A 23,558-nucleotide genomic window follows, 5' to 3' on the forward strand; every position below is an offset into this window, starting at 1 on the left:
ACAATGTGACCAGTGCTCCAATACCGCCGATCGCGTTCACGCTGTTGTGCGTGTTCGCACTGTGAGTGCCATGGCCACCATGCAGCACGAAGGGGAGACACAAACAGCCTCTGGGCGGGACAAACATAAAGCAATTATGAATTCCATCAAGTGATTTCTGAAAGCAAGCCCAGCAACAAATGAATGTGATGGGAGGTGGGATGGGCGTGAGATGAGTGTGGTTAAAAGCCCACAATACTTTGCACAGGTCAAATCGCTTGCAAGCTTGACCTAAAAAACGAAATGAAATAAGATCCCCACGCACATTGGGTAAAGTTAACGCCGGAAGGCAGTAGAGCTTCACGCCACTACCTCCTCATGGAGACGACCGGGCAATTTTCCCATGCCCATTCAGTTAATGTATTCTCAACTGAGACGAGGCACAAGTGGGTGGTATGTCCTTTGTGATTATTTTTTTCAATCACTTCCAGATACACCTGACTCTGGGCTGCAAGAAACCTGGTTTTAGAAGCATCAATGCTTGCAAGAGATGAGAAAGTTGACACATATCTTTGGTGTCCGAGTTGTCTGAATTTGATAAGATGGTCGGGAAAATAAATGCTCACTCCTCCTCTGAATTCAATTAAACAGTGCTCTTGTGTACATTGCTGGCATGTCGCAGTCCTGAGCTCCCACGGGCAGGTTATTCCGTGTAACCTGTGGAGTTTGATCATTAAATATCTGTGGTTCCTCCGTGTCGAGACGCTCCTGGTAAAAACTCCTCCCTTCACCTCCAGCTATTTCTTCAGCATCCAGCCAAGAAAAAGGCAATCTGTTCTTTCGAAAAAGTTTGTCCCCCAAAAGCTACAGCACATTTTTTTGTTGGTTTGCATGTCACCTTTCCTGACGTGAAATGCGTGTAATTGCACTTTGAGATCACACTAATGGCAGAATTAGTGCTATATAAATAAGCCATAGCATGCCATGATATTCCTGATGCTCAGTTATCCAAGATACAATGGGCCTTATCAGACTTAAAGCATTGGATCCACCTCACGTGCTCTTTCTGCCGCCCCAACTTTGCTGCGCCCCTCTTATTCCATGCACCTTTGATATTCCTGCCAACTACTTGGTGGGAGGTGCGGGTGGTTGTTGTGACTCTAAGATTTTTACATCCGAGGGAGTTAATGAAAGGAGGGGAGAATAAAACAATAGTTGACTAATAAATGTCTTTAAAACATGTTACTTTAAGTACCAAGCTAAATCAAATATATTCCTTAAATACTACCGAGATCAGAGAGAAGTTTATAAAACCACAGCTTCATATTGATGAGCTTTACGGCATGATACTGATAGGGGACATATATTAGGAATTACTTGTAAAGTGACATGGAAGTGTGATCTGCCATTGGCTGCGTTTCTGCCCTCTCGTACTGTTTCGGTCAGTGACGCTTGCAGAATAAAACCTGAGTGGGCTATACTCAATCAGGGATTTGTAAAGCGTGACTACTCACCAGTGAGGGTGTCCAGGCGCTGGGGGAGTGCTGAGGATCAGTCGAAGAGCCAGGTCTTGAGGTCCTTCCTGAACTGTGACAGGGTGGGGGATTGCCTAAGGTAGATGGGGAGGGTGTTCCAGGTCTTGGCGGCAATGTGGGAGAAGGATCTTCCTCCAGCTGTGGTTTTCCAGATGCGAAGGACGTTGGCGAGGGCCTGGTTGGTGGAGCAGAGTTGTCTGGCAGGAGTGTAGAAGGAGAGTCTGTGGTTGAGGTAGGCTGGTCCGGCGTTGTTTAGGGCCTTGTAGGCATGGGTCAAGAGCTTGAAGGTGAATCCCTTGTCGATAGGAAGCCAGTGTAGGTCTTTCAGAAGGGCAGAGTCGTGGGGCTCCTTGATTAAATGGGCGGAGGTGTTCTAGATGTGTTGTAGTCTTTTCCGGGTCTTGGCTGTGGTTACTCTGTCACCGTACCTTTTGCTTCGTAATGCAGTGGAAGACACCCTTAAATAGAAGCTCCGCATAGAAGTGTAGCCCATGCTAATATACAAAACTATCACAACATGGCCCACAGATCGCCACTCTGTGCCTATTTGCAGTCGTAAAATGACTTTGGAAAGTACTAGCTATCCAAGATAGCAGAGTGGACAAAGTACTATTAAACTAACTTTTAAGAAAGTATTCGGGAGAAGCATGTTCAGTGTGAATTTATGGGAATATAACAATTAGGACTCAAAGTAGACGATTAACCATGCTGCTTTACTTGAGCCCCCTCCTACAATCTTAAATAATAACATTGGTCTTTGCTATCCTGTGTTGTCTTTTGAATACAGTTTTACCACACCTCCATACTGTACTCTCAGGACTTCTTTTTTCTAGTTTGTGCTTTTTAACAAAAACAGACTTATTGGTCACTTTTTCTCAGCCTTACTTTGCAGGGTGCTGGAATTCCCTTTGGTTGGTGGTGATCAGAGATTAACGTAGTCTCTGGTTGTGCTCTTTTGTGTCATCAGTGTATATCTGTGTGTGCTCTTTCTGAACCCATCTGTGCCCCTGTGAAATGAGCGTGCTTTGTATCCTGTCAGTGCCAAGGGACATAACTGACCCTCTGTTCTCTTTTGTCCTCAGATGCACCCCCTTGGTCTGTGTAACACCAACGACGAGGAAGACCTGTACGAGTATGGCTGGGTGGGCGTGGTGAAGTTGGAGCAGCCCGAGCTGGACCCCAAGCCTTGTCTGACTGTCCTGGGCAAGGTAAGATGGCTCATGTAAGCAGGACTAGGGCCTTCCTGGTCTACCAAGCTGACCTTGGTAGTTTGTTCACTGCATTGATCTCCGCAATCTGGGCCAGGTACATCCATCTAATGGCTTCATTCACCATGCAAAGTTAAACTCTTTCATAGGTGTCTGGGTTCTGCCCCAGCTCTTTCATGACTTTCAAGTGTCCTTTTGGGAGACTTAGCACCGCGTTGATTGGAATCTTTTTGGGTGCATCCTGTTCCGCTCCTGCTTAATTGCTTTTCTTGTGTGACTGTTCATATTACTTTAGGGTTTACCAGTGCCCAGTACAATTACTTGCATGAATATCTTATAGCGGCAAAGGGCAAACACAAGCAAAAATACAGGTCAGCTGTGAATCTTTGGTGTATTTGGAGATTGCCTACTCAAAGAACCAGACATAGTAACATGTTTTTTTTCATGTCCAGCCAAAGGAGAGAACATATATTACTGCGGCCTTCACTCATTGAGCCCTCTTTGGGGCATGACAGTTAGCTATTGTCCCACATAAGTTCTAGGTGAGTGCGACACAGTGTAAAAGTTACTATTTCCCCTTGTCAGCAGGTTTTCCATTTCAGCAGACAGATGATGATTTTAGTTCATTAGTGGCACACTTGTTAATTTACTGCAAGCACTGGTCAATCTGCCTTCCCTGCACTCTTCTCCCATGCTTGCCACAATTGTGTCGGAACACGCACCACCGGCAGAGCAGAAAGCAGCCTGTCTCTCATTTATAGCCAGAGTCACTAGAATTGTGCAATTGTGCGGTTACGGCAAATTTAGCATAATTATAGATTTGCCACATTTGCCATATAATGCATCATCTGCCGCATAATCTGCAGATATAAACAAAAAATGTGTGTCTATCTCAAGCGGTTCAAAAGTTTCTAAAAATGCGGTGACATGTTTTGCTGCACATTGAAAGGCCCTTTGCAGAGCTGGACTGACCACCTTTTGTTATATCTGGGTATTAAAATGGTACTAATGAGGTGCAGCCAATGCCCAGACAATGTTATCAAGTGTAAAAATGACAAGGTAATGAAGTAACACTAACAAAAAGTGTAGCATTATGCCGCATAATTTGGCTTTTCTTGCTGCATAATTTACTCAACCCTGACACACAGTTTGACCCTCAACTACCCCGGAATTCCAGTGACCCTGTTTATTTCCCGTTTCCAGCTGTTATTCTGATGACCTTCCCATTCTTCTCTTGATTTTGCTGTCAGCAAATTTCCTTTGTGGTTTACTGTATGTACGTATACTTATAGAAGTTTTAATGAGCGCAGTGAAAGAAATGTAATCAGATACTGCACATGAAAGTGCAATTTTTTAAAGGTGTTGGGATAGAAAATCATACGTCAAGGAGGTAGATGTGGAAGCTTTGCATTAAAACCCGGTATCCGTTCATAGTAACTGCTATTTATGTATGTGCCTATGAGAGATTCACGACTTCTACAAAATACTAACTGTCCCGCAGGCAGATGTTTGTGCCACAGGAGAATTATTCAATCTCTGATGCAGTGAGCTCTGGTATACTAAAAATCCAATCAAAATAATACGTCAGGAGAAATAGCACCTCTTTTAGATATTGTACGAGGATAACATGTTTGTTATGAAACAAAACACAACCTTTGAAGGTACAATATGCAAGGTACCTTCATCAAAGTTCAGTACCTTCACAGTACAAACTTGAGGGTTGCTCCAGTAGAGTGTGGTGCAGTCATTTCTACTAGGGTTGTGCTCAAGGATGAATACAGTCTGCCTCTACGATGATGCAGAGCGCATTGCTAAGGGTACTCCGACCTAAAGCGTGCCAGACGTTTACTGACGTGTGGAGGCGGAGCTCTGTTAAATGGAATGGCTGTCGTATACCCTACTCAAGCTTGAATTCATTGAGTGGTGCCCCTGGAAAGAGGATGGGAAGGGCTGGAGAGATATCGCTTCTGGATGAGTGCAAAAGGAAAAATTTTCGAATGCTTCCACTTTGTAAGTTATCAGTTTTGGAATTTAAGTGCTGGGCCCTATATAAGGCTATAGACCAGGTAGATCCTAGATGGCGCAGGTGGCAGAAGGAGACTCGGAATCCCCCTGAAATGTTAACCGCATCCTTGCAGCTTTTTTTTCTTTATGCGGTCATTCGGAAGGCCGTGTAACCCCTGCAGTCTGACACTATTGAGTGCATTCCGTATAATCCTCCATTTTATTTTTATGGTGGAGCCAGCAGGTTGATAAAAACAGATTGTATCCTTACCAAGAACATGGAGGGTCTTACAGCCCACTTATTGCTTACATTGGTTGGCTTTACTTTTACTCTCATTTGCCTTCTTACTCAATGACTTTCCCTCTCCTGGATCATTGCCAATTTATTTGTAACTTCTGCCCTTCTACTCACTTTAGTGGGACCACTTTTTTGTTTTTTCTTAAGTACGCCACATGAGTTCAAGAGTTAACAAGCGGTCTCCCTAGTTTGCTTCTCTTCTCCCCCCAACTTGTTTCTCGGCCGTCTGTGTCCTTCTCCCCTGGCCCTTCGACGCTCTTGGCCTTGTGTGCCTCGTGCCTGTCCCTGCCACGTTGCTTTCTCGCCCTTATGCTTCTCCCTTCAAGACCCACGTTGCTCTTTCTTGCACTAGGGATGCTATATTGCATCACTAAAAACAATTGGCAAAGCCAATAGGCCCCAAAGGCACGACATAGTGGTTTTGCACATTTTTAGTTGAATATGTTTATTAAAGTAAGTTGGAGTACAGCAGAGATTAGAAAAAGGAGTTGAGCATGAGCCCATCACAAATATTCCGCAAATAACTACCAGATTCATATATCGTATAAAAACCTGGGGAAGTTAATTCAGTGTTATTAATAAAAAAAAAATATATAAAAATTGAGGTGTGTAATTAATGCATCTTGCAAGGATGTTCATTTTTTTAAAGAACATATTAAAAAACACAAATAAGTTCTTACTCCCAAGTGAACCAAGCTCTGTGCAAGCACAAATTCTAAATAGAAAAAATGCATTTGAAAAAAAAGAGGAGAGAAGAAAATCCTTAATTGAGTTCTTGAACACACCGATATATATTTTCACACTTATGTAACAGGAAAATGGAACAGCGGTGGAGTTTTTCATAGAGGCCAGATTTATCAGGACGATGAACCAAGAGTTTGCTTTTAGCTTATTTAATCTCCCAGGGCCTTAGAATTGAACGTTTTTGGTAATGGTTAACGATCTGGAAAAATTAAAGCTTCATTCTTTAAAGGAACAAACGAGACAATTGTAATGTAGAATCACTCATTAAAGACCAAAACAACAGCTATTGTATAAAAAAGGGTCAAATTTGTTCTTAACTCCTTCGCTGCCAGGCCTTTTCACCCTCAGGTGCCAAGCCTTTTTTTGGCTATTTGGGGCAGTTTGCGCTTAGGCCCTCATAACTTTTTGTCCACATAAGCTACCCACGCCAAATTTGTGTTCTTTTTTTCCAACATCCTAGGGATTCTAGAGGTACCCAGACTTTGTGGGTTCCCCAGAAGGAGGCCAAGAAATTAACCAAAATACAATGAAAATTTCGTTTAAAAAAAAAAAAAAATGGGAATAAGGGGCTGCAGAAGAAGGCTTGTGGTTTTTCCCCTGAAAATGGCATCAACAAAGGGTTTGCGGTGCTAAAATCACCAGCTTCCCAGCTTTCAGGAACAGGCAGACTTGAATCAGAAAACCCAATTTTTCAACACAATTTTGACATTTTACTGGGACATACCCCATTTTTATGTTTTTTTTTTGTGCTTTCAGACTCCTTCCAGTCAGTGACAGAAATGGGCGTGAAAACCAATGCTGGATCCCAGAAACCGAAACATATCTGAAAAGTAGACAAAATTCTAAATTCAGCAAGGGGTAATTTGTGTAGATCCTACAAGGGTTTCCTACAGAAAATAACTGGAAAAAAAAATATTGAAATTGAGGTGAAAAAATCTGCAATTTTTCTCTACGTTTTACTCTGTAACTTTTTCCTGCAATGTCAGATTTTTTAAAGCAATATACCGTTACGTCTGCAGGACTCCTCTGGTTGCGGGGATATATAGGGCTTGTAGGTTCATCAAGAACTCTAGGTACCCAGAGCCAATAAATGACCTGCACCCTGCAGTGGGTTTTCATTCTATACCGGGCATACAGCAATTCATTTGCTGAAATATAAAGAGTAAAAAATAGCTATCAAGAAAACCTTTGTATTTCCAAAATGGGCACAAGATAAGGTGTTGAGGAGCAGTGGTTATTTGCACATCTCTGAATTCCGGGGTGCCCATACTAGCATGTGAATTACAGGGCATTTCTCAAATAGATGTCTTTTTTACACACTCTCTTATATTTGGAAGGAAAAAATGTAGAGAAAGACAAGGGGCAATAACACTTGTTTTGCTATTATATGTTCCCCCAAGTCTCCCGATAAAAATGATACCTCACTTGTGTGGGTAGGCCTAGCGCCTGCGACAGGAAATGCCCCAAAACACAACGTGGACACGTCCCATTTTTTTACAGAAAACAGAGGTGTTTTTTGCAAAGTGCCTACCTGTAGATTTTGGCCTCTAGCTCAGCTGGCACCTAGGGAAACCTACCAAACCTGTGCATTTTTGAAAACTAGAGACCTAGGGGAATCCAAGATGGGGTGACTTGTGGGGCTCTGACCAGGTTCTGTTACCCAGAATCCTTTGCAAACCTCAAAATTTGGCTAAAAAAACACATTTTTCTCTCATTTCGGTGACAGAAAGTTCTGGAATCTGAGAGGAGCCACAAATGTCCTTCCACCCAGCATTCCCCCAAGTCTCCCGATAAAAATGGTACCTCACTTGTGTGAGTGGGCCTAGCACCCACGAAAGGAAATGGCCCAAAACACAACGTGGACACATCACATTTTTTCACAGAAAACAGAGTTTTTTTTTGCAAAGTGTTTACCTGTGGATTTTGGACTCTAGCTCAGCCGGCCCCAGGGGGATCAGATATGGCCTAAAATAAATTTGCCTGCAAGGTCGCTCCCCTTGCGTGACGGCGCCAAAAAAAAAAAGATCCCCGGTGCCAGTGGTTTCTGCCCCCCTTGGGGCAGATTCACCTAAAATCGGCCGATTTGCCCCCAAGGGGGGCAGAAATGGTCTAAATACAATTTGCCCCTCCAGGGGAGTGACCCTTGCCTAAGGGGTTGCTCCCCATCTCTTTAAAAAAAAAAAAAAAAAAAAAAAAAACACGAAAAACAAAATTGGCCCTGGCGCCTAGTGGTTTCTGTCCTCCTTGGGGGCAGATTCACCTAAAATCGGCCGATTCGCCCCCAATGGGGGCAGAAATGGTCTAAATACAATTTGCCCCTCCAGGGTAGCGACCCTTGCCTAAGGGGTCGCTCCCCATCTCTAAAAAAAAAACAAAAACAAAAAAAAAATTGCCCTGGCGCCTAGAGGTTTCTGCCCCCCCTGGAGGCAGATCGGCCTAATGACAATAGGCCGATCTGCCCCCAGGGGGGGGGCAGAAATGGCCTAAAATAAATCCCCCCCCCCCCCGGGGAGCCACCCTTGCCTACGAGGTCGCTCCCCTTGCGTGACATTGGTGCAAAAAAAAGATCCCTGGTGCTTATCTGCCCCCAAAACTGGCAGAAATGGCCTAAATACAATTAACCCCTCAAGGGGAGCGACCCTTGCCTACCCTTGCCTAAGTGGTCGCTCCCCATCTCTAAAAAAACAAACAAAAACAAAAAACACACCAAAAAAAATTGCCCTGGCGCCAAGAGGTTTCTGCCCCCCCGAGGGCAGATCGGCCTAATAACAATAGGCCGATCTGTCCCCAGGGGAGGCAGAAATGGCCTAAAATAAATTTGCCCCCCCAGGGGAGTGACCCTTGCCTAAGGGGCCGCTCCCATTACGTGAAATAATAAAAAAACTCCCTGGTGTCTAGTGGTTTCTGTCCCCCTTGGGGGCAGATTGGCCTCATAAAAATAGGCAAATCTGCCCCCAAGGGGGGCAGAAATGGCCTAAATATAATTTGACCCCTATGGGAGCGACCCTTGCCTAAGGGGTCACTCCCCACCTCTAAAACAAAAAACTAAACAAAAAAAAAAAAAAACATTATCTAGAGGTTTCTGGGGGGGCAGAAAAGGCCTTAAAAAAAAAAAGGCCCTCCTGGGAGCGACCCTTGCCCAAGGGGTCGCTCCCTTATGCCAATTTCCTTTTGAGAAAAGACATCCCTGGTGTCTAGTGGGCGTTTTGACAGCTGGATTGCTTTCAATCCGGCTGCCAGAACGCAGAGAGAGACTTCAAAGGGAAGGGCAATACATTTCCTTCCCTTTGAAGCCTCTCTCGGCCTCCCCCACGTGATCGGAAGAGAAATGCAAAGCATTTCTCTTCCGATCGTTGGGGGAGGCTCTGTGATTGTCAGCGCGCGCTCGCGCGCTGACGTCACAAGGGGGGTGCGGGGGGTGGAAAGGGAAGGGATTCCCCTTTCAGCCCTGGCCTGGGGGGGTGGGGGGGTGGCCCTCGGGGGAGCGTCGCAGGACGTAATGGTTACGTCCATGGCGCCACACGGGCGCTGCCATGGACGTAACCATTACGTCCATGGCGACGAAGGGGTTAAGGGGTGGATATTTATTAGTGTACAGAACAGTGTAATCTGTCTAGGCTTGCTGCACGGTGAATAAACAAAAAATAAATTAAATTAAATAAACTTACCCGACTTCCGAGTGCCCAACGCATCACCGGTCTTGCAGCCAATCCTAATGCAGCTCTGATGCTGCTGGCGGCATGAGAGCAGCGTTAGGATAGGCCAGAGCGCCCAGACTTGGCACTCCCAGCCTGTGCCTGCTCTCTCCAACCCGGCAACACACTGCTGGCTTGGAGAGAGCTCAGTGCACATGTGTGTTAGGCCGGCCAAACACACATACACACTGAGGGGAGTGCACACCACTCCCCCTCCTTGCTTGACATCCCCATAGCCCCACCTCTTTAAAAATAAAACGGTAATAAACATTTATTATTGTTTTATTTGTAAAGTTTTGCAGATACTGCTACTGGTGGGGGAAACGGGGTGTCGGGTGACGCTCCTCTGCCATAGCGGAAGGGCCGTTGCTGGATGTAATGTTCTTTAAAACTTAATTATTACTTATAAGTTTTGCATTTTAATCAATCTTTTGAATGCAGATTATGACCCTGTTAGTTTTTCCCCTTTGTGAGTCAACAGTTGTCAATTTCTTTGCTAGGCCACAATATTCATTTGTATCCTAGATTAAGCAAAATGTGTCTTTCTCACCGTCCCCTTTCCATAAACCTGTCTCGCCCTCCTATACCTCGGGACATCTTTATGCAGAGATGGCCAGTCGCCACCAACAAATACACTAATTCCCATTAACATGCCCCAAAACATTGGCCAGTTTCTCATTACTGAAAAAATGCCCAACTTTTCTAGATGGAGGGTCCAGTAAGTAACGTTATGCCAAATAGCGACGTATGCAGAAAATTACTCCACTACTGCCACGAAATACAACCCAGTCTACATAGTTACCAAAAAGAATGCTTATTTCCGCCAACTGAAAGTAACTCTGGCCCCATGTTTACTTTCTCTAATGTGACTTTCAGGATCTTATCCCGTCCCTGTCCATCCTGACCGGGTGTGCTGCATTGCCCTGCCTCTAAATGTAATGTTAATGCTTCATAAAAAGTTCGAAATGTGTTCATCGAGGACTGCCTCTTCTTACTGTACCCATTTCTGCATCTCAGGCCTTCTGACTAATCAACCTGTCACTTCATTCAACCCTCGTCCTGTCGCTGTTCTCGTCCAGTCCTCGCACTTGTTACAAACTACTTGTCTTCTTTCCCCAGTCCTCATTCATCTTAGGCTCTCTCTCCGTCTGACCAGATGTTTCATTAATCATCTCTTTATCCCAGCCCTTTGTCTCATTCCGTCTTTCTCCTAGCCTCTCTCCTCCTCTACACCATTTACTTCGTGGTCAGACTCCTTGCCCTACCCCCTCATTTGTGTCACAGTTTTTTCTCATGCACTCTGTGAAGTGTGATGCTTGCAACAGGGGATGATCCACAAATGTAGAGTTGGTAATGGTGAGTGAAAAGTGTGACCTTTCCGACCAGTTCCCTCATTATTAATGCATTTATGTGTTTAAGCATGAACCTAACCCCAGGGTATTGGAGCTTTTCACTTGCAACAAGTGAGAACTCATCCCTAATAGGTAGTGGATATTGATACCAGGTTTAAATCCACAGTAGTCCTTGGGGCAGGGCTCCTTAATTATAGGTCAGCATCCTGTCTGTGCTGGCAGCCCGACAGCCTTCTTCCATTTCCCATTTATTAGGGCTGACAGTGTCTGAAAACAATGCAGGTGCAGCTAAGGCTGTGTTCTCAGTCATCCCCAGTAATTGCACAGCTTCTCCTATAATTTGTGCACCAAGAACGCTGTACAGTGCCACGAAGCTGTTAACCTTCCACCTGCCAGCAGACTGACCAGAACGGTGAAGTAGGTTCAGTTGATTCTTCTAGTGAACTTCCCAACAAAGCTCCCCCAGTCACTTCAGTTTCCCCTGCCTCGCCTGACCTCTGTCCTGTTTCTCCCTCTCAGTAGCTCCCCACAAGTTTACAGTGGTTAATAACTATAACTTTGGCTGAACAGTTTGACATATGGAGATCAGAACACAGCTTAGGTGTACAAAGCCTTACTGATGCTACACATAGCGAAGTGGATGGTGCACTCAGTATGTGCAGAGAGACGGTACATAGTGTGGCTGAGGAGGTCAGATTAGGGGCCGAAGGGTGTACAGAATAAGGTCGTGAGGCTGTGCAGAGCGTGATAACATAGCTGAGAACGTGAAAAAGGATGTGTACGTGTGGAGGGTGGTTACATCGATTCAGAGAATGATGATGTGCACAGTATAGTTGTTAGGATTTGCAAAGTTGGTTTGAGAGTGCAGGTTGAGGCTCAAAGACAAGTTGTGTGACTCTGGAGAGTGGCTGAGGGTATTCAGTTGAGGTCTTTCAGACTTGTATGAGCGTCCAGTTGTGGGTCTAAATTGACAGTAGGTTCAGTGGCTCATTTTTCTGTTCAAATATATAGTCAAGTGGTCTTAATGTAAACATGGCCTGTACAAAGTGCTGGTGCAAAGAGCCCGGTGTCTACCAGAACATTGATTCTAGCTTCAATCATCTTCCAATTAAGAACTGAACAACTTGGTTGTTGTGACTACTCTTTTTCATTTGCATTACTAATGTGGCTGCTACATATGCGGGAGCTTTGACTGAAACTGCAACTTTTAGTATTCCTATCTATATAGCATTACCATTGTTGAGGTAAGAGGAGACAGTGGTTGTTTAACTTCCTTGAATTCTTTCTCTGTTTATGATTTTCTTCAATGGTGCAGTTTATAATGGGTCGATTTAGTTAACTTTAAAGTATTCTCATTTGGAGCCAGTGGAAGGTTAGGACCAATCTTAGGGACCTAGGAACCTATTAATTACTGAAGTGATTATTGGAGGCTTTTAGCTTTTTTTGAGTTTGGGATCTCTTCTCCTTATAACAGTGAAAATTGTTTTTGCTGAGTTTAGGGTTAGTAGACATGAACCCATCCAAAGTTCTAGCTTGCTTAGGAGCCATTTCAGCTTTTCAGTCCATTTAGGGGTTGTTCTCTGAGTAAAGCTGGTTGTCAACTGTGTTGACGAATGACTATGCCTTCTTAGTTCTAAGAAGTCAACAGTTCCTTGTAAATGTTAGACATGATAGGGTACATTGTCCGTCTGAGGGGAACTCCTTGTCACAACAGAAGATTTAGGAGATCAAATTGATTCCCATCAGTGAAGCAGAAGGTAAACCAATTTATGATAACTAAACAAATCCCTGGTCACATGGGTTAATGGGTCAAGCAGGGTCTCGTAGTTCACAGTATCCAAAGATTCTCAAACGTCTAGTAACACCAAAACATAGGTTTTGCCTTTGTCCAAGGCAAGCCACTGACTTACTTTCAGAAGTTTAAATTTTAAGTTATATTTTTGGCCACTGATTTGAAACTTTATTTGTCTTTAAAAAAACAAACAAAAAAAAAAAAGTCAGATTTGAGACTGGCCTCGGATTCATTACGTGGTCTGGTTCAAAGTCTGATTGCAAGAGGGCGACGTTGGCCCACATTAAGAAAGTGGAGAAGACCACCAATGTGATACAGCTGCTCTTTTACAGATTGAAGGGCAATGGTAGTTTCCTTGTATTTTGCAGGACGCTGATCTGTGCGAACGAGGATGGTTATATTTGTGCGAGGGATGTCGGGATTGAGGACTGGCCAAGTCACCAAGATTAAGGATCACAACTGAATATATTTTCATGGGTGACATTCATTGTATGGATTGTTTGTCCTTTGTTATGTCTGTCAGTCAATGTTTTTCTGCTGAATCATTTTTATACTCGAGTATCTGTGCCTTTAAGTTGTAGTGCAGTGGTTTTCAGGAGAATGCTGGCATAGTGGTTCAGGGTGCCTAAAGATGCTCTGCATGGCTAGTTGTATAAAAAATATTAAGTAGGCACCGCGGTCACTGTGGAGAACTAGGTATGCAATAGGGAAAGGTAATCTAACCATGTCCGAGAACAGATACCCTGTCCAGAATTTGGTTACTATCCCCTTTGTGGCATACTCACCACTTTGTTATATGGTTCTTTCTCTTCCATGCGTTTTGCTGTTGAAGGTCCTGTGACCTTTCATTGTTAAGGAGTTTCTCGTCCTTCGGGTAATATCTGCTCCTTACTCGATTTCCTTGTAGTACTCTTGCATTCATTGAATTGATGCAAATAACGTTATATTGTATAGAATTTTGTTTTTGGTTTTAGTGGCTTAAAATGTAGGAAAATGATGGAGTTATCTTTGTATCATTAGATTGGCTCTCCTGTTTATTTGTGGTGGCTTCGTGGAGGTTCTTGAGCAGCGTTTTGGCTCGCCTTTAGTACTAAAGTTTCAAGGACGCCTTTTCATTTTGCCTCTGAAGTGTGTTAGTGGATTAGGACGATTACTGCCAGGTGTTTGGACAAGGTTATTTTGAATGTTGAGAAAGTGTTTTTTCCGGCGCTAAAATTCATTTTAGTAGCTTACCTTTATACTATGTTGGAAGTTTACCCTGCTGTAATCAGTGGTACATTTCACCGATTTCTTTTATGGTACTTAGATTTCCCCCAGAAAGAACTGAGGTCTGTTATGCATAAACTCTGTCTCTTCATTTTATTGAAGTTATGAGTTCTCTAGCCCTGGTCACACCAGTAGTTCCAGAGTATAGTGGCTTTAAAGCATTGCCAGTGTCTGGTGGCACCGTAATTTGGCGTTACCCCCAAATACTACAAACGTAATAATCTCCTGTGTTGCAGTATTCTACACTATAATGCACTGAACGCTTACCCACTCAGGATCTGCCTACTCATCTGGTAGTACAGGGAATGCTTACAGATCCGCCAAACACTTACAACTTGGCCTTTTCCGTAGGCTTTGGTGACCTACTATGTGAACGGGTTAGATTATAACAGGAATATTATGGTGTGTTCTTGGATCAGTGCATCTCAGCTGGAGTTACTGTTCTAGATGGTCCTTAACCCGAGTCCTGTTCCTCTAGATGATTCATGGGCAGGTTTGGTCTGTCAGTGCATAACACATTCCTCTCAGCTTAACTTTGTGACCGTTATGGAGCATATAATGGATATCCATTTGTGGCTATCTGCAGCAAAAACAACAATTGATGTATTTTTTGCATTTAGTTGTTTATAGGTGCACCAACGAATGCCAAGATGTCCAGACTATAACCCAGGGTGTACTTTGCAAAAGTGTCTCATTGCTTTTACTGTGAAGATGGTACTTTCAAAGGCTGTTGGCAATTAATAAATCCCTTTCAAAATAAGAGGGTAAAGTCGAAGTAAAGAGGAGTCCTTTTATCAGGTACGGGGCTCTCTGGGTGTTAGAAGCGGGGTCTCTAGTTGGCAGTAGTTTGCAGCCTGTTGAAGTAGGGATCCTCAGTCTAGTCTGGGAAAGAGGGCAAACAGCAAAGATAGCCCCTTCTCACCTCCTTAGTAGGTTTGCACGAGCAGTCACGTGTATCTCAGAGGCAATGTGCAAATTATTTGTACATACACAGTACCATAGTGAAAACACCACAAAAGTAAACCAGTTTAGAAAAATAGCTAATATTTATCTGAGTAAAACAAGACCAAAACAACAAAATCCAACATACACAAGTAAAGATTGGAATTTTCAAAGATGAAATCTTAGTAAAGCACTTAGAAACACAATAGCTCCAACTGGGACTAGCATGGCATCTTGACTAAGTCGTTCCCAACAGTCCGAAGCCACTCATGAGGAAGTGCGGGCCAGTCACTGAGTCACATGGACCCCAGGTACAGTGCCTTGGAAGAGGATGAGGCGACAGATGATGCACAGATTCGGGGAGTTGAGGTGTTGCTGGAGAAGGTGTGGCGTTGGTTCCTTACTGCTATTGGGGATGTGAGGCATCTGTTTCTTACTGCTAGGCAGGGGAGGTGAGGCGTCTGTTCCTTATGGTTGCAGGGGAGGTGATGTGGAATCAGTTGTCTGGCGTCTGTTCCTTATGACCCGGCGGGGTCAATGAATCCAGCAAGCCAAGATCCAAGCCATCTACATCGCGGTGTCGCTATCACACTATGGGCTGTGGGGAGGGGGCAAGGCAGCTCCTCGCATTTGATTAAACATTAGTCCAGTGCAGGTGGCGGTCTCCAGGGCCCACCCGGGGACTTCATTGGAACAAGTAAGGGAATCCGTGCTTTAAAAAAAAAAAATGGGCGGATTGACCGCAACTCTCACTGAATTTAAAAAAATAAGCTTTTTTTGTTCTTGAGGGTTTGGGGGGGGACGGGAGGCACCCCAGCACCACAGCTAAGGGGTCACGGTGTCCCTACTCTGGCACTTTTTTTTTTTTTAATCTTTATTTCTGAGACTTGGCTGAAGCAGAGTCCCAAGATGGCTGCCAACACTTTCTTGTTGAAGTGCAGCCAATTAGATCTCAGAGTGAGGTCGGGAGGGTTCTCGAAGCCTTTGCGCCCCTATATTTGCAAATTTGGATTTTCTTTAATTCCTGAAAACTATTGAATGGATTTACGCTAAATAACAAAATGTTTGCTTTCTGGACCAAAAGCTACATTTCTGCCAGATTTGGTAAAATTCTGTCCAGTGGTTTGGGAGATATTCCCAGGTGCTATTCCGATTCAAAATTTCTATGGAAGAATGCATGGGAAAAAAACATTTTGGGACCCCACCCTTTTTCTCTGCCCCTACTTGATTAATCACCCCGAAACTTGACAAATCTTAACAAAATTTTCCCCCAAAAAGTGTGTCAGGTATTCTTGTTGCACATGAAAAGTTTTGAGGTGATCTGTCAAGTGGAGGCTGAGAAAAAGGGTGGGTCAAAAAAATTGTATTTCCCATGTTAATTTCCATAGGACCTTTTAGACACACCTACAGCCCGAGCCTCTGGATGGAATAAGATCTAGCTTTTGGTACGCAAATTGTGCTTTCGCTTATGTGGAAAAATCTGTTCAGTAGTTTTTGAGAAACTTAAGGAAATCCAAATTTGAGTATCTCTGGCCATGGTGACTTTGCAAATAATGATGAGCTCATGCAAGGAAATGCACAGCTCTGATTGGCTGCCAACACTTCAAACCAGGAAGTGTTGCCAGCCATCTTGGGACTTGGCTTCAGCAGTGTCTAAAAAAAAAAAAAACTACATAAAATCAGAAACAAAAGGGACCAGGATAGAGACACCCTGTCCCCTTAGCTCTTGTGTTGGGGGCCCCAGAGGGATCCCAACAACCCCGGACCCCCACAAGCTAAAAAGCATTTTTTTTTTTTTAAATCTACGAATCTGGGGAAAATTCAGAAAAAAAGAATGGGCTTGCGCTTTTTTTCATAGAGCCTCCTGGTGGGCCAGGTCCCGGGGGACATTTATTTATATGTTCTGGGAAGTGCGTGGGGATACACCCACCCTCCTCACACCGCATCCCCGGGCTCTGCCAACTCCTCAGGGCAAAAATTAAAATGATGTGCAGGGACAGCATGCCCCGTCCCCTTCCCCCACAGCACAGGTACCACCAACTCCCTGGGGCAAAATTAAAAAGAAATAGGGGGTCTGTTTCGGACTCCCTGCAGCCCCAGGGACCACCACCTACTCGGGCATTGATTATATTGCATGCTGGGTGCTGCACAGTCCCCCTGCAGCCCTGGGGACCATCAACTCCCAGGGTCATTCATTAAACTGTGTGCAGTGGGGTCCTCATGGCTCCCACCCCGGGGACCATGACCCCCCAGAGGCATTAAGTAAACTTGTTGCGTGGGTGTGCAGCCACGGTGACCACCATCTCCCCGAGGCAGATGTGAAGAAAAGAACAAAAAAATTTTAGAAATGGGGTCTCTAGATGGCAGTTGGTTTGCACCCTGTCCAAGTAGGGACCCTCACTCTAGTCAGGATAAGGGAAATACCCGCTCAGATAACCCCTGCTCACCCCCTTGGTAGCTTGGCACGAGCAGTCAGGCTTATCTCAGAAGCAATGTGTAAAGCATTTGCACATAACACACAGTAATAAGTGAAAACACTACAAAAGGACACCACACCAGTTTTAGAAAAATAGCCAATATTTATCTATATAAAACAAGACCAAATATGATTAAAAAAAATCCAACATACAGTAATAAAAATATGAATGCTGCTAGATGTACTTAACAATACAGTTCCTTGAAGTCGATAACTCCACCTGGGGCTATCACGGCGTAGTGAACAACAAAACCAAAAGTTCAGGCTGGCCTCGGCGTCGCGGGCCAGCTGCGGTGTCGGGAAGACCCACAAACAGTACCTTGGATTCGCAGGGTGTCGTGATCCTCGCGGTGAGCTCCGAGAGCGGTGTCGCTGGCGTCGGTTCCGGAGTCGGTGCAGGAGTCGTCAGGCCCTTGAAGTCACGCACTTTGGGGATCGAACTCCGGCTGATGAAATCAGGTGCGCTGGCGGGGCTGCGGTACGAAGCGGGACGATGTGACGTGCGGTGTCCATAGGTCACGGTGCAGGCAACTGCTTGGTGACGGCGTCCAGCGGTGTCGGTGAGACCAGGGCTGCGGTGTGAAGCGGGGTGGTGCAATGTGCAGTGTCCACAGGTCACTGTGCAGGCAGCGGCGTAGTCGTTTCGGAAGCGCTGTCGCCTGTAGGCCCAAGCCAGCGGTGTGGGACGGTGCTTCGTGACCCTCACAAGCGGTATCCACAGGCCATGGTGCAGGCAAGGATGCCTGGTGATGACACTGGAGCCGATGGTGCTGGCGTCGGTTGACCCGGGTTGCGGCGCGGGACGTGACTGTGCTTCGTACTCCTCACGAGCGGTGTCCACAGGCCACGGTGCAGGCAGCGGCACCGGTGTCAGCAGGAGCGACGTCGTCGGGGATGCCCAGGCTGCGGTGTGAGGAGGTGACGCCGGAGTGCGGGGCCCACAGGTCGCGGTGTGAGCTGTGGCTCGGTAAAGTCGTCCGATGATTGTGTCGGTGAGACCAGGGTCGCGGTGCGAAGCGGGGCAATGCGACTCCGTGCGGCGTCGGCAGGTCACAGTGCAGGCCACTGGCATCGTTGGCGGCGGCGCAGTGGTTTCTCCTCTTGGACAGCACAAAACACACAGTTCCCAGTGCTGCCGGTCGAGGAAACTGAAGTCTTTGGTGTCCCTGAGACTTCCAACAGGAGGCAAGCTCTACTCCAAGCCCTTGGAGAATTTTCTCAAGCAGGACACACAGCAAAGTTCATCCTTTGCACTCTTTTCAGGCAGAAGCAGCAACTGCAGGCAAGTCCAGCAAAGCAACACAGCAAAGGGACAGTACTCCTCCTTCACCTCTTCTCCTAGGCAGAGGTTCCTCTTGATGCCCGAAAGATTCTAAAAGTGTGGGGTTTTGGGTCTGCTTCTTATACCCAGTTCTGCCTTTGAAGTTTGCAAACTTCACAGCAAAGTCTCCAGTGTTTGCAAGATCCTTCCTTGTCCAGGCCAGGCCCCAGACACTCACCAGGGGGTCGGAGACAGCATTGTGTGAGGGCAGGCACAGTCCTTTCAGGTGTGAGTGACCCCTTCTCCCCTCCCCTACAGCACAGATGGCTAATCAAGATATGCAGGCTACACCCCAGCCCCCTTTGTGTCACTGTCTAGAGGAGAGGTGTGAACAGCCCAACTGTCAAACTAACCCAGACAGGGAATCCACAAACAGAACGGATTAAGCAAGAAAATGCCTACTTTCTAAAACACACAATCTTAAAATCAACTTTACTAAAAGATGTATTTTTAAATTGTGAGCTCAGAGACCCCAAACTCCACCTGTCCATCCGCTCCCAAAGGGAATCTACACTTTAATCAGATTTAAAGGTAGCCCCCATGTTAACCTATGAGAGGGACAGGCCTTGCAGCAGTGAAAAACGAATTTAGCAATATTTCACTGTCAGGAAATATAAAACACATTACTATATGTCCTACCTTAACCATACACTACACCCTGCCCTTGGGGCTACTTAGGGCCTACCTTAGGGGTGCCTTACATGTAAGAAAAGGGAAGGTTTAGGCCTGGCAAGCGGGTACACTTGCCAAGTCGAAGTTACAGTCAAAACTGCACACACAGACACTGCAGTGGCAGGTCTGAGACATGACTACAGAGCTACTTATGTGGGTGGCACACCCAGTGCTGCAGGCCCACTAGTAGCATTTGATTTACAGGCCCTGGGCACCTCTAGTGCACTTTACTAGGGACTTACCAGTAAATCAAATATGCCAATCATGGATAAATCAATCAACAGTACAATTTCTATAGGGAGCAGTTGCACTTTAGCACTGATTAGGAGTGGTAAAGTGCGCAGAGACAATAAACCAGCTAAAACAGACCTGAAAAAATAGGAGGAGGAAGGCAAAACGTTTGGGGATAACCCTGCAAAAAGGGCCATTTCCAACAAAAAGCATTTAGTCTGTTTGCACCCCGAAGACCACCACCCTGAGGCTATGTATGTTGAAGGGGAGCGACGCAGCCTCTCTCCTGGAGCCAATGATGGCTATGGGGACTGCAACCCTCCAAGGCCGGCTCATGCTATGTCCCGGGGTGCCCGCCCCGGGACATAGGTGTTTACTGTGGCTTGGCGGCAGCTTTAAAACTTCCGCCAAGTCCCAGCAAACACACCGGTCTGATGAAGGGAGAGCTGTCAGATCTCACTTCATCAGAGCAGAGGTTCCTTCTTTCTGCCTACCCGCAGGAAGGCTGGCGGTCAGAGGAAACATTGCTACTTTAGCAGCTCCCTCCTATGTGACAGCAATGCGGGCTCCCATAGGAAGTTGGGGGGGGGGCAACATTGAAGCTGGGTGCCCTCGGGGCCACCCAGGTCGCATGGCCTGGCCCCTTGGGATGGGGTCCCTGGAGTCCAGATTGACCTGGTCAGGGGGGCCGAGGGGCACCCTCTCCACCCCCAAAAACTAAATACTGGACCCCGGAGGATGGGATACCTGGGGCCAAGACTGGCCTGAGGAGGGAGCCACCCCCACTCACCCCCCCCCCCCCCCCCCCAAACCAAAGTAAATGTTTAGGATGGGCGATTGGGGGATGGGATCCCCGGGGCTGAGATCCCCCTTGGGGTGGGGGGATGGGGGCGGGGGATGGCTGTGCAGGATCCCCTTCTCCCTCATAAAATTAAATATTTAAGCTGGGTCCTAGGGGATGGGGTCCCCGGTGCCGAGATCAGCTTTTCTGCACTGCCCACAACCAAATAAATTAAATATTTAGGCCAGGCCTCAGGGTATGGAGCCACCGAGCCTGTGATCGGGCGGGGTCCACTCTCCGCCCTCCCCCAAAACAAAATTAAATAATTAGGCTGGGTCTCAGGGGAAGAGCTCCATGGGGCTGAGATTGGCCTGGGGTGGGAGTCTGTGAAGGGTTGGGTTGTTATAGGGGTTGGCCGCAGGCCAGGCCCTGCGGCCAACCTCAGCTGTGTGTAGCCGTGCATAGAGCAGGATTGGGTGGTTATAGGGGTTGGTGGCAGGCTTTGCGGCCAACCGCTGCTGCACACAGCCAAAGGCCGTGTGCGGTGGTGGTTGGATTTACATATATAGTCACGAAAATTACTTTACGTTAAAAAAAAAAAAAATCTTAGAAATTCACTGACAAATCCAACAGTTACAGGGATGTGGTAGTTAGAAAATAGATTTTAAAACCCTTACAAATTCACTGAAAAAAAATACATTACAGGGACGTTATAGTTACTGATACAAAACCACAGAAATTTAGCAGTTACAGTTAGAGATCTTACAAGTAAGTATAACTCGTGTTCTAAGGTAACTAACTTGTGCCCTCGCCATGCACTGCTAATTACCCCTGATATTACAGCACTCATGACAACTCCTATAACGTCATTAAAAATATACATGAAGTATTACCAGTAAAATTATTCAATAAAATCCTGCATGGCAGGAGCGCAAGTTAGTTACCGCAGGGAAAGACAGGGTCTTGTGCCCTACAAAGACTTATCTTTGAAGTTTGCCCTCTTCAAAGACAGGAATGGGTATAAGTACTGGTCCTCTGATACCTCAGAGTTAGAATCCTTCTGAACGGAGGACATTCTGCCAGGAAGAAAAGTTGGATACTGTGGGAGGGACTGCCACTCTGTTTTTTGCTTTGCTGCCTCTTTCCAGGAGTGAAAGAACTAGACTTTACTTTCTACAGTCTGCTTCCAAAGGTTCTCCAAGGGCCTGGACTGAGTTTGCCTCCTGTTACGAAGTCTCAGACATCATCTGCCAGCACCTGAGCTCTCTTGCTGAGAGTCCTGACTTGCCAAGTGCTGCAAATCCAGTTATTGGTCCATTGGGAGTGAGTCGTCGTGCAACCAAGAAGAACCCAGCATACTGACTCCAAAGCGGCTTTGGAACCGGTGCCACTGTCCGACTCCGTGCAGCTGCCTGCACCAGAGCGGTGGTCCTTGCTGAGTGCAATGACCATGACCGAAGTCACAGGCCTGTCGAAGTCCCGCCACGGTGTGAGTCCTACGTGCCGTGTCCCTGACGTCCATGACACCCAACTCCAACTCTGCCACAGCACCTATGGCCCCGTGGTGTGATCGCAACACCACAAAGTAGACGCCTCGAGTCGTGACCTGCTGGATTCATCGACCCCGCCCACCCTCCCACCTTGTTGTAAGGAACAGATGCTGCATCACCTCCCCTGCAATTGTAAGGAACAGATGCCTCACCACCCCTGCCTAGCACTAAGAAACCAAAGCCTCATCTCCCCGATAGCAGTAAGGAGCTGATGCCACACCGGCTCCAGTGGCGCTGCACCTCCCCTACTCAGTGCAATGTCTGTCTCCTTGTTTTCCAAGATACTGTACATGGGTTCCGTTCGACTCCTTGACCGGTCTGCACTCCCTCGTGAGTGACATCGGACTTTTGGGAACCACTCCATCAAGACACCAGGATAGCCCTAGTTGGAGCTATTGTGTTTCCAAGCGGTATACTAAGATTTATTCTTTGAAATTTTTTATCTTCGCTTGTGTATGTTGGTTTTTGTCGTTTTGGTCTTGTTTTATTCAGATAAATATTGGCTATTTTTCTAAACTGGTATGAAGTACTTTCGTGGTGTTTTCACTGTGTTACTGTGTGCAAATACTTTGGACATTGCCTCTGAGATAAGCCTGAGTGCTCGTGCCAAGCTACCAAGCAGGTGAGCAGTGGTTATCTTAGCTGTGTGACTCCCTTACCCTGACTAAAGAGACAGGCCCCACTTGGACAGGGTGCAAAGTACTGCCACCTACAGACCCTATTTTTAACATGTGTATATGTAGGTGTGTGTGTGTGTGTGTGTGTGTGTGTGTGTGTATGTATATATATATATATATATATATATATATATATATATATATATATATATTTAAATATATATGTATGTGTAAGAGTGTGTGTGTATGTATATGTGTGTATATATATATATATATATATATATATATATATATATATATATATATATATATATATATATATATATATATATATATATATATATATAAAAATATGCTTTCAGTCAACCTTGTTCAACCATTAGTCTGATGTCGATCACAATTTCAATTAATTCCTCCCACTACAGCATGGTGCACACTCCATAGAGGTAGTGAGTGAGATTTTGGCAAACCTCACTGTGATTGATGGCTTTCTGTTCTTTGACAAGGAGCATACATGCACACAAAGTAGTTCTTTTAAGTCCCAGAAGGTAGTATGCCGTGTGTCCTTTTTGAAACCCAACAAAATGTATGTTTTTTTAAATCTATATTGGTGAGGGCCCAACAGGTCCCACAACAATGCGTTATAAAAACCATGGCAAAACAAAGCTAGCACTGACAAAGCCAAAAAGCTAGCAGCCAAAGCCCGACCAATTGACTTTGCTAATGCTTGTATTAGAGTTATTTAGTTCAGGCCAGCTTCACCCTTCACTTTTCAGGATGGTGTCATTTGGCTTATGAATGGATACTCCAGGAAGTATGATGAAGCAACAGTAGTGTGTTGTGAATACAGCTCGCTGAAAATATATGCATACAGAAATTAAAATGACATGGCTGGAGTTGTCTGCCTGATCAAAGAAATGGAATACGCGTCCTTAGCAACAGCCATCAACAGCAACAGTAGACAGACAAGGTCTACCCCTCAGCCTGCCAATTTCTGTACTTGCTCTAACACTGGACACTTTGTAGTTGCTAGCTCGGTCTTTGTTATTCTACTATGAGTAAACTCCTATTCCTGACAGGCCTTGTGGAATCATA

General features: G+C 45.6%; 1 protein-coding gene across 1 annotated transcript in view; it reads left to right on the forward strand.

Annotated features, from left to right (window-relative positions):
* ZNRF3 (zinc and ring finger 3) overlaps positions 1-23,558 on the forward strand; it is a 324,320-nt gene that overhangs the window by 194,859 nt on the left and 105,903 nt on the right. The window contains exon 2 of the mRNA XM_069214465.1: positions 2,597-2,722. Coding sequence (XP_069070566.1) covers positions 2,597-2,722 — 126 coding nt within the window. The remainder of the gene's footprint in view (positions 1-2,596; positions 2,723-23,558) is intronic.

This window comes from Pleurodeles waltl, chromosome 11 (genome assembly GCF_031143425.1).
Source record: "Pleurodeles waltl isolate 20211129_DDA chromosome 11, aPleWal1.hap1.20221129, whole genome shotgun sequence".
Classification (NCBI taxonomy): Eukaryota; Metazoa; Chordata; class Amphibia; order Caudata; family Salamandridae; genus Pleurodeles; species Pleurodeles waltl.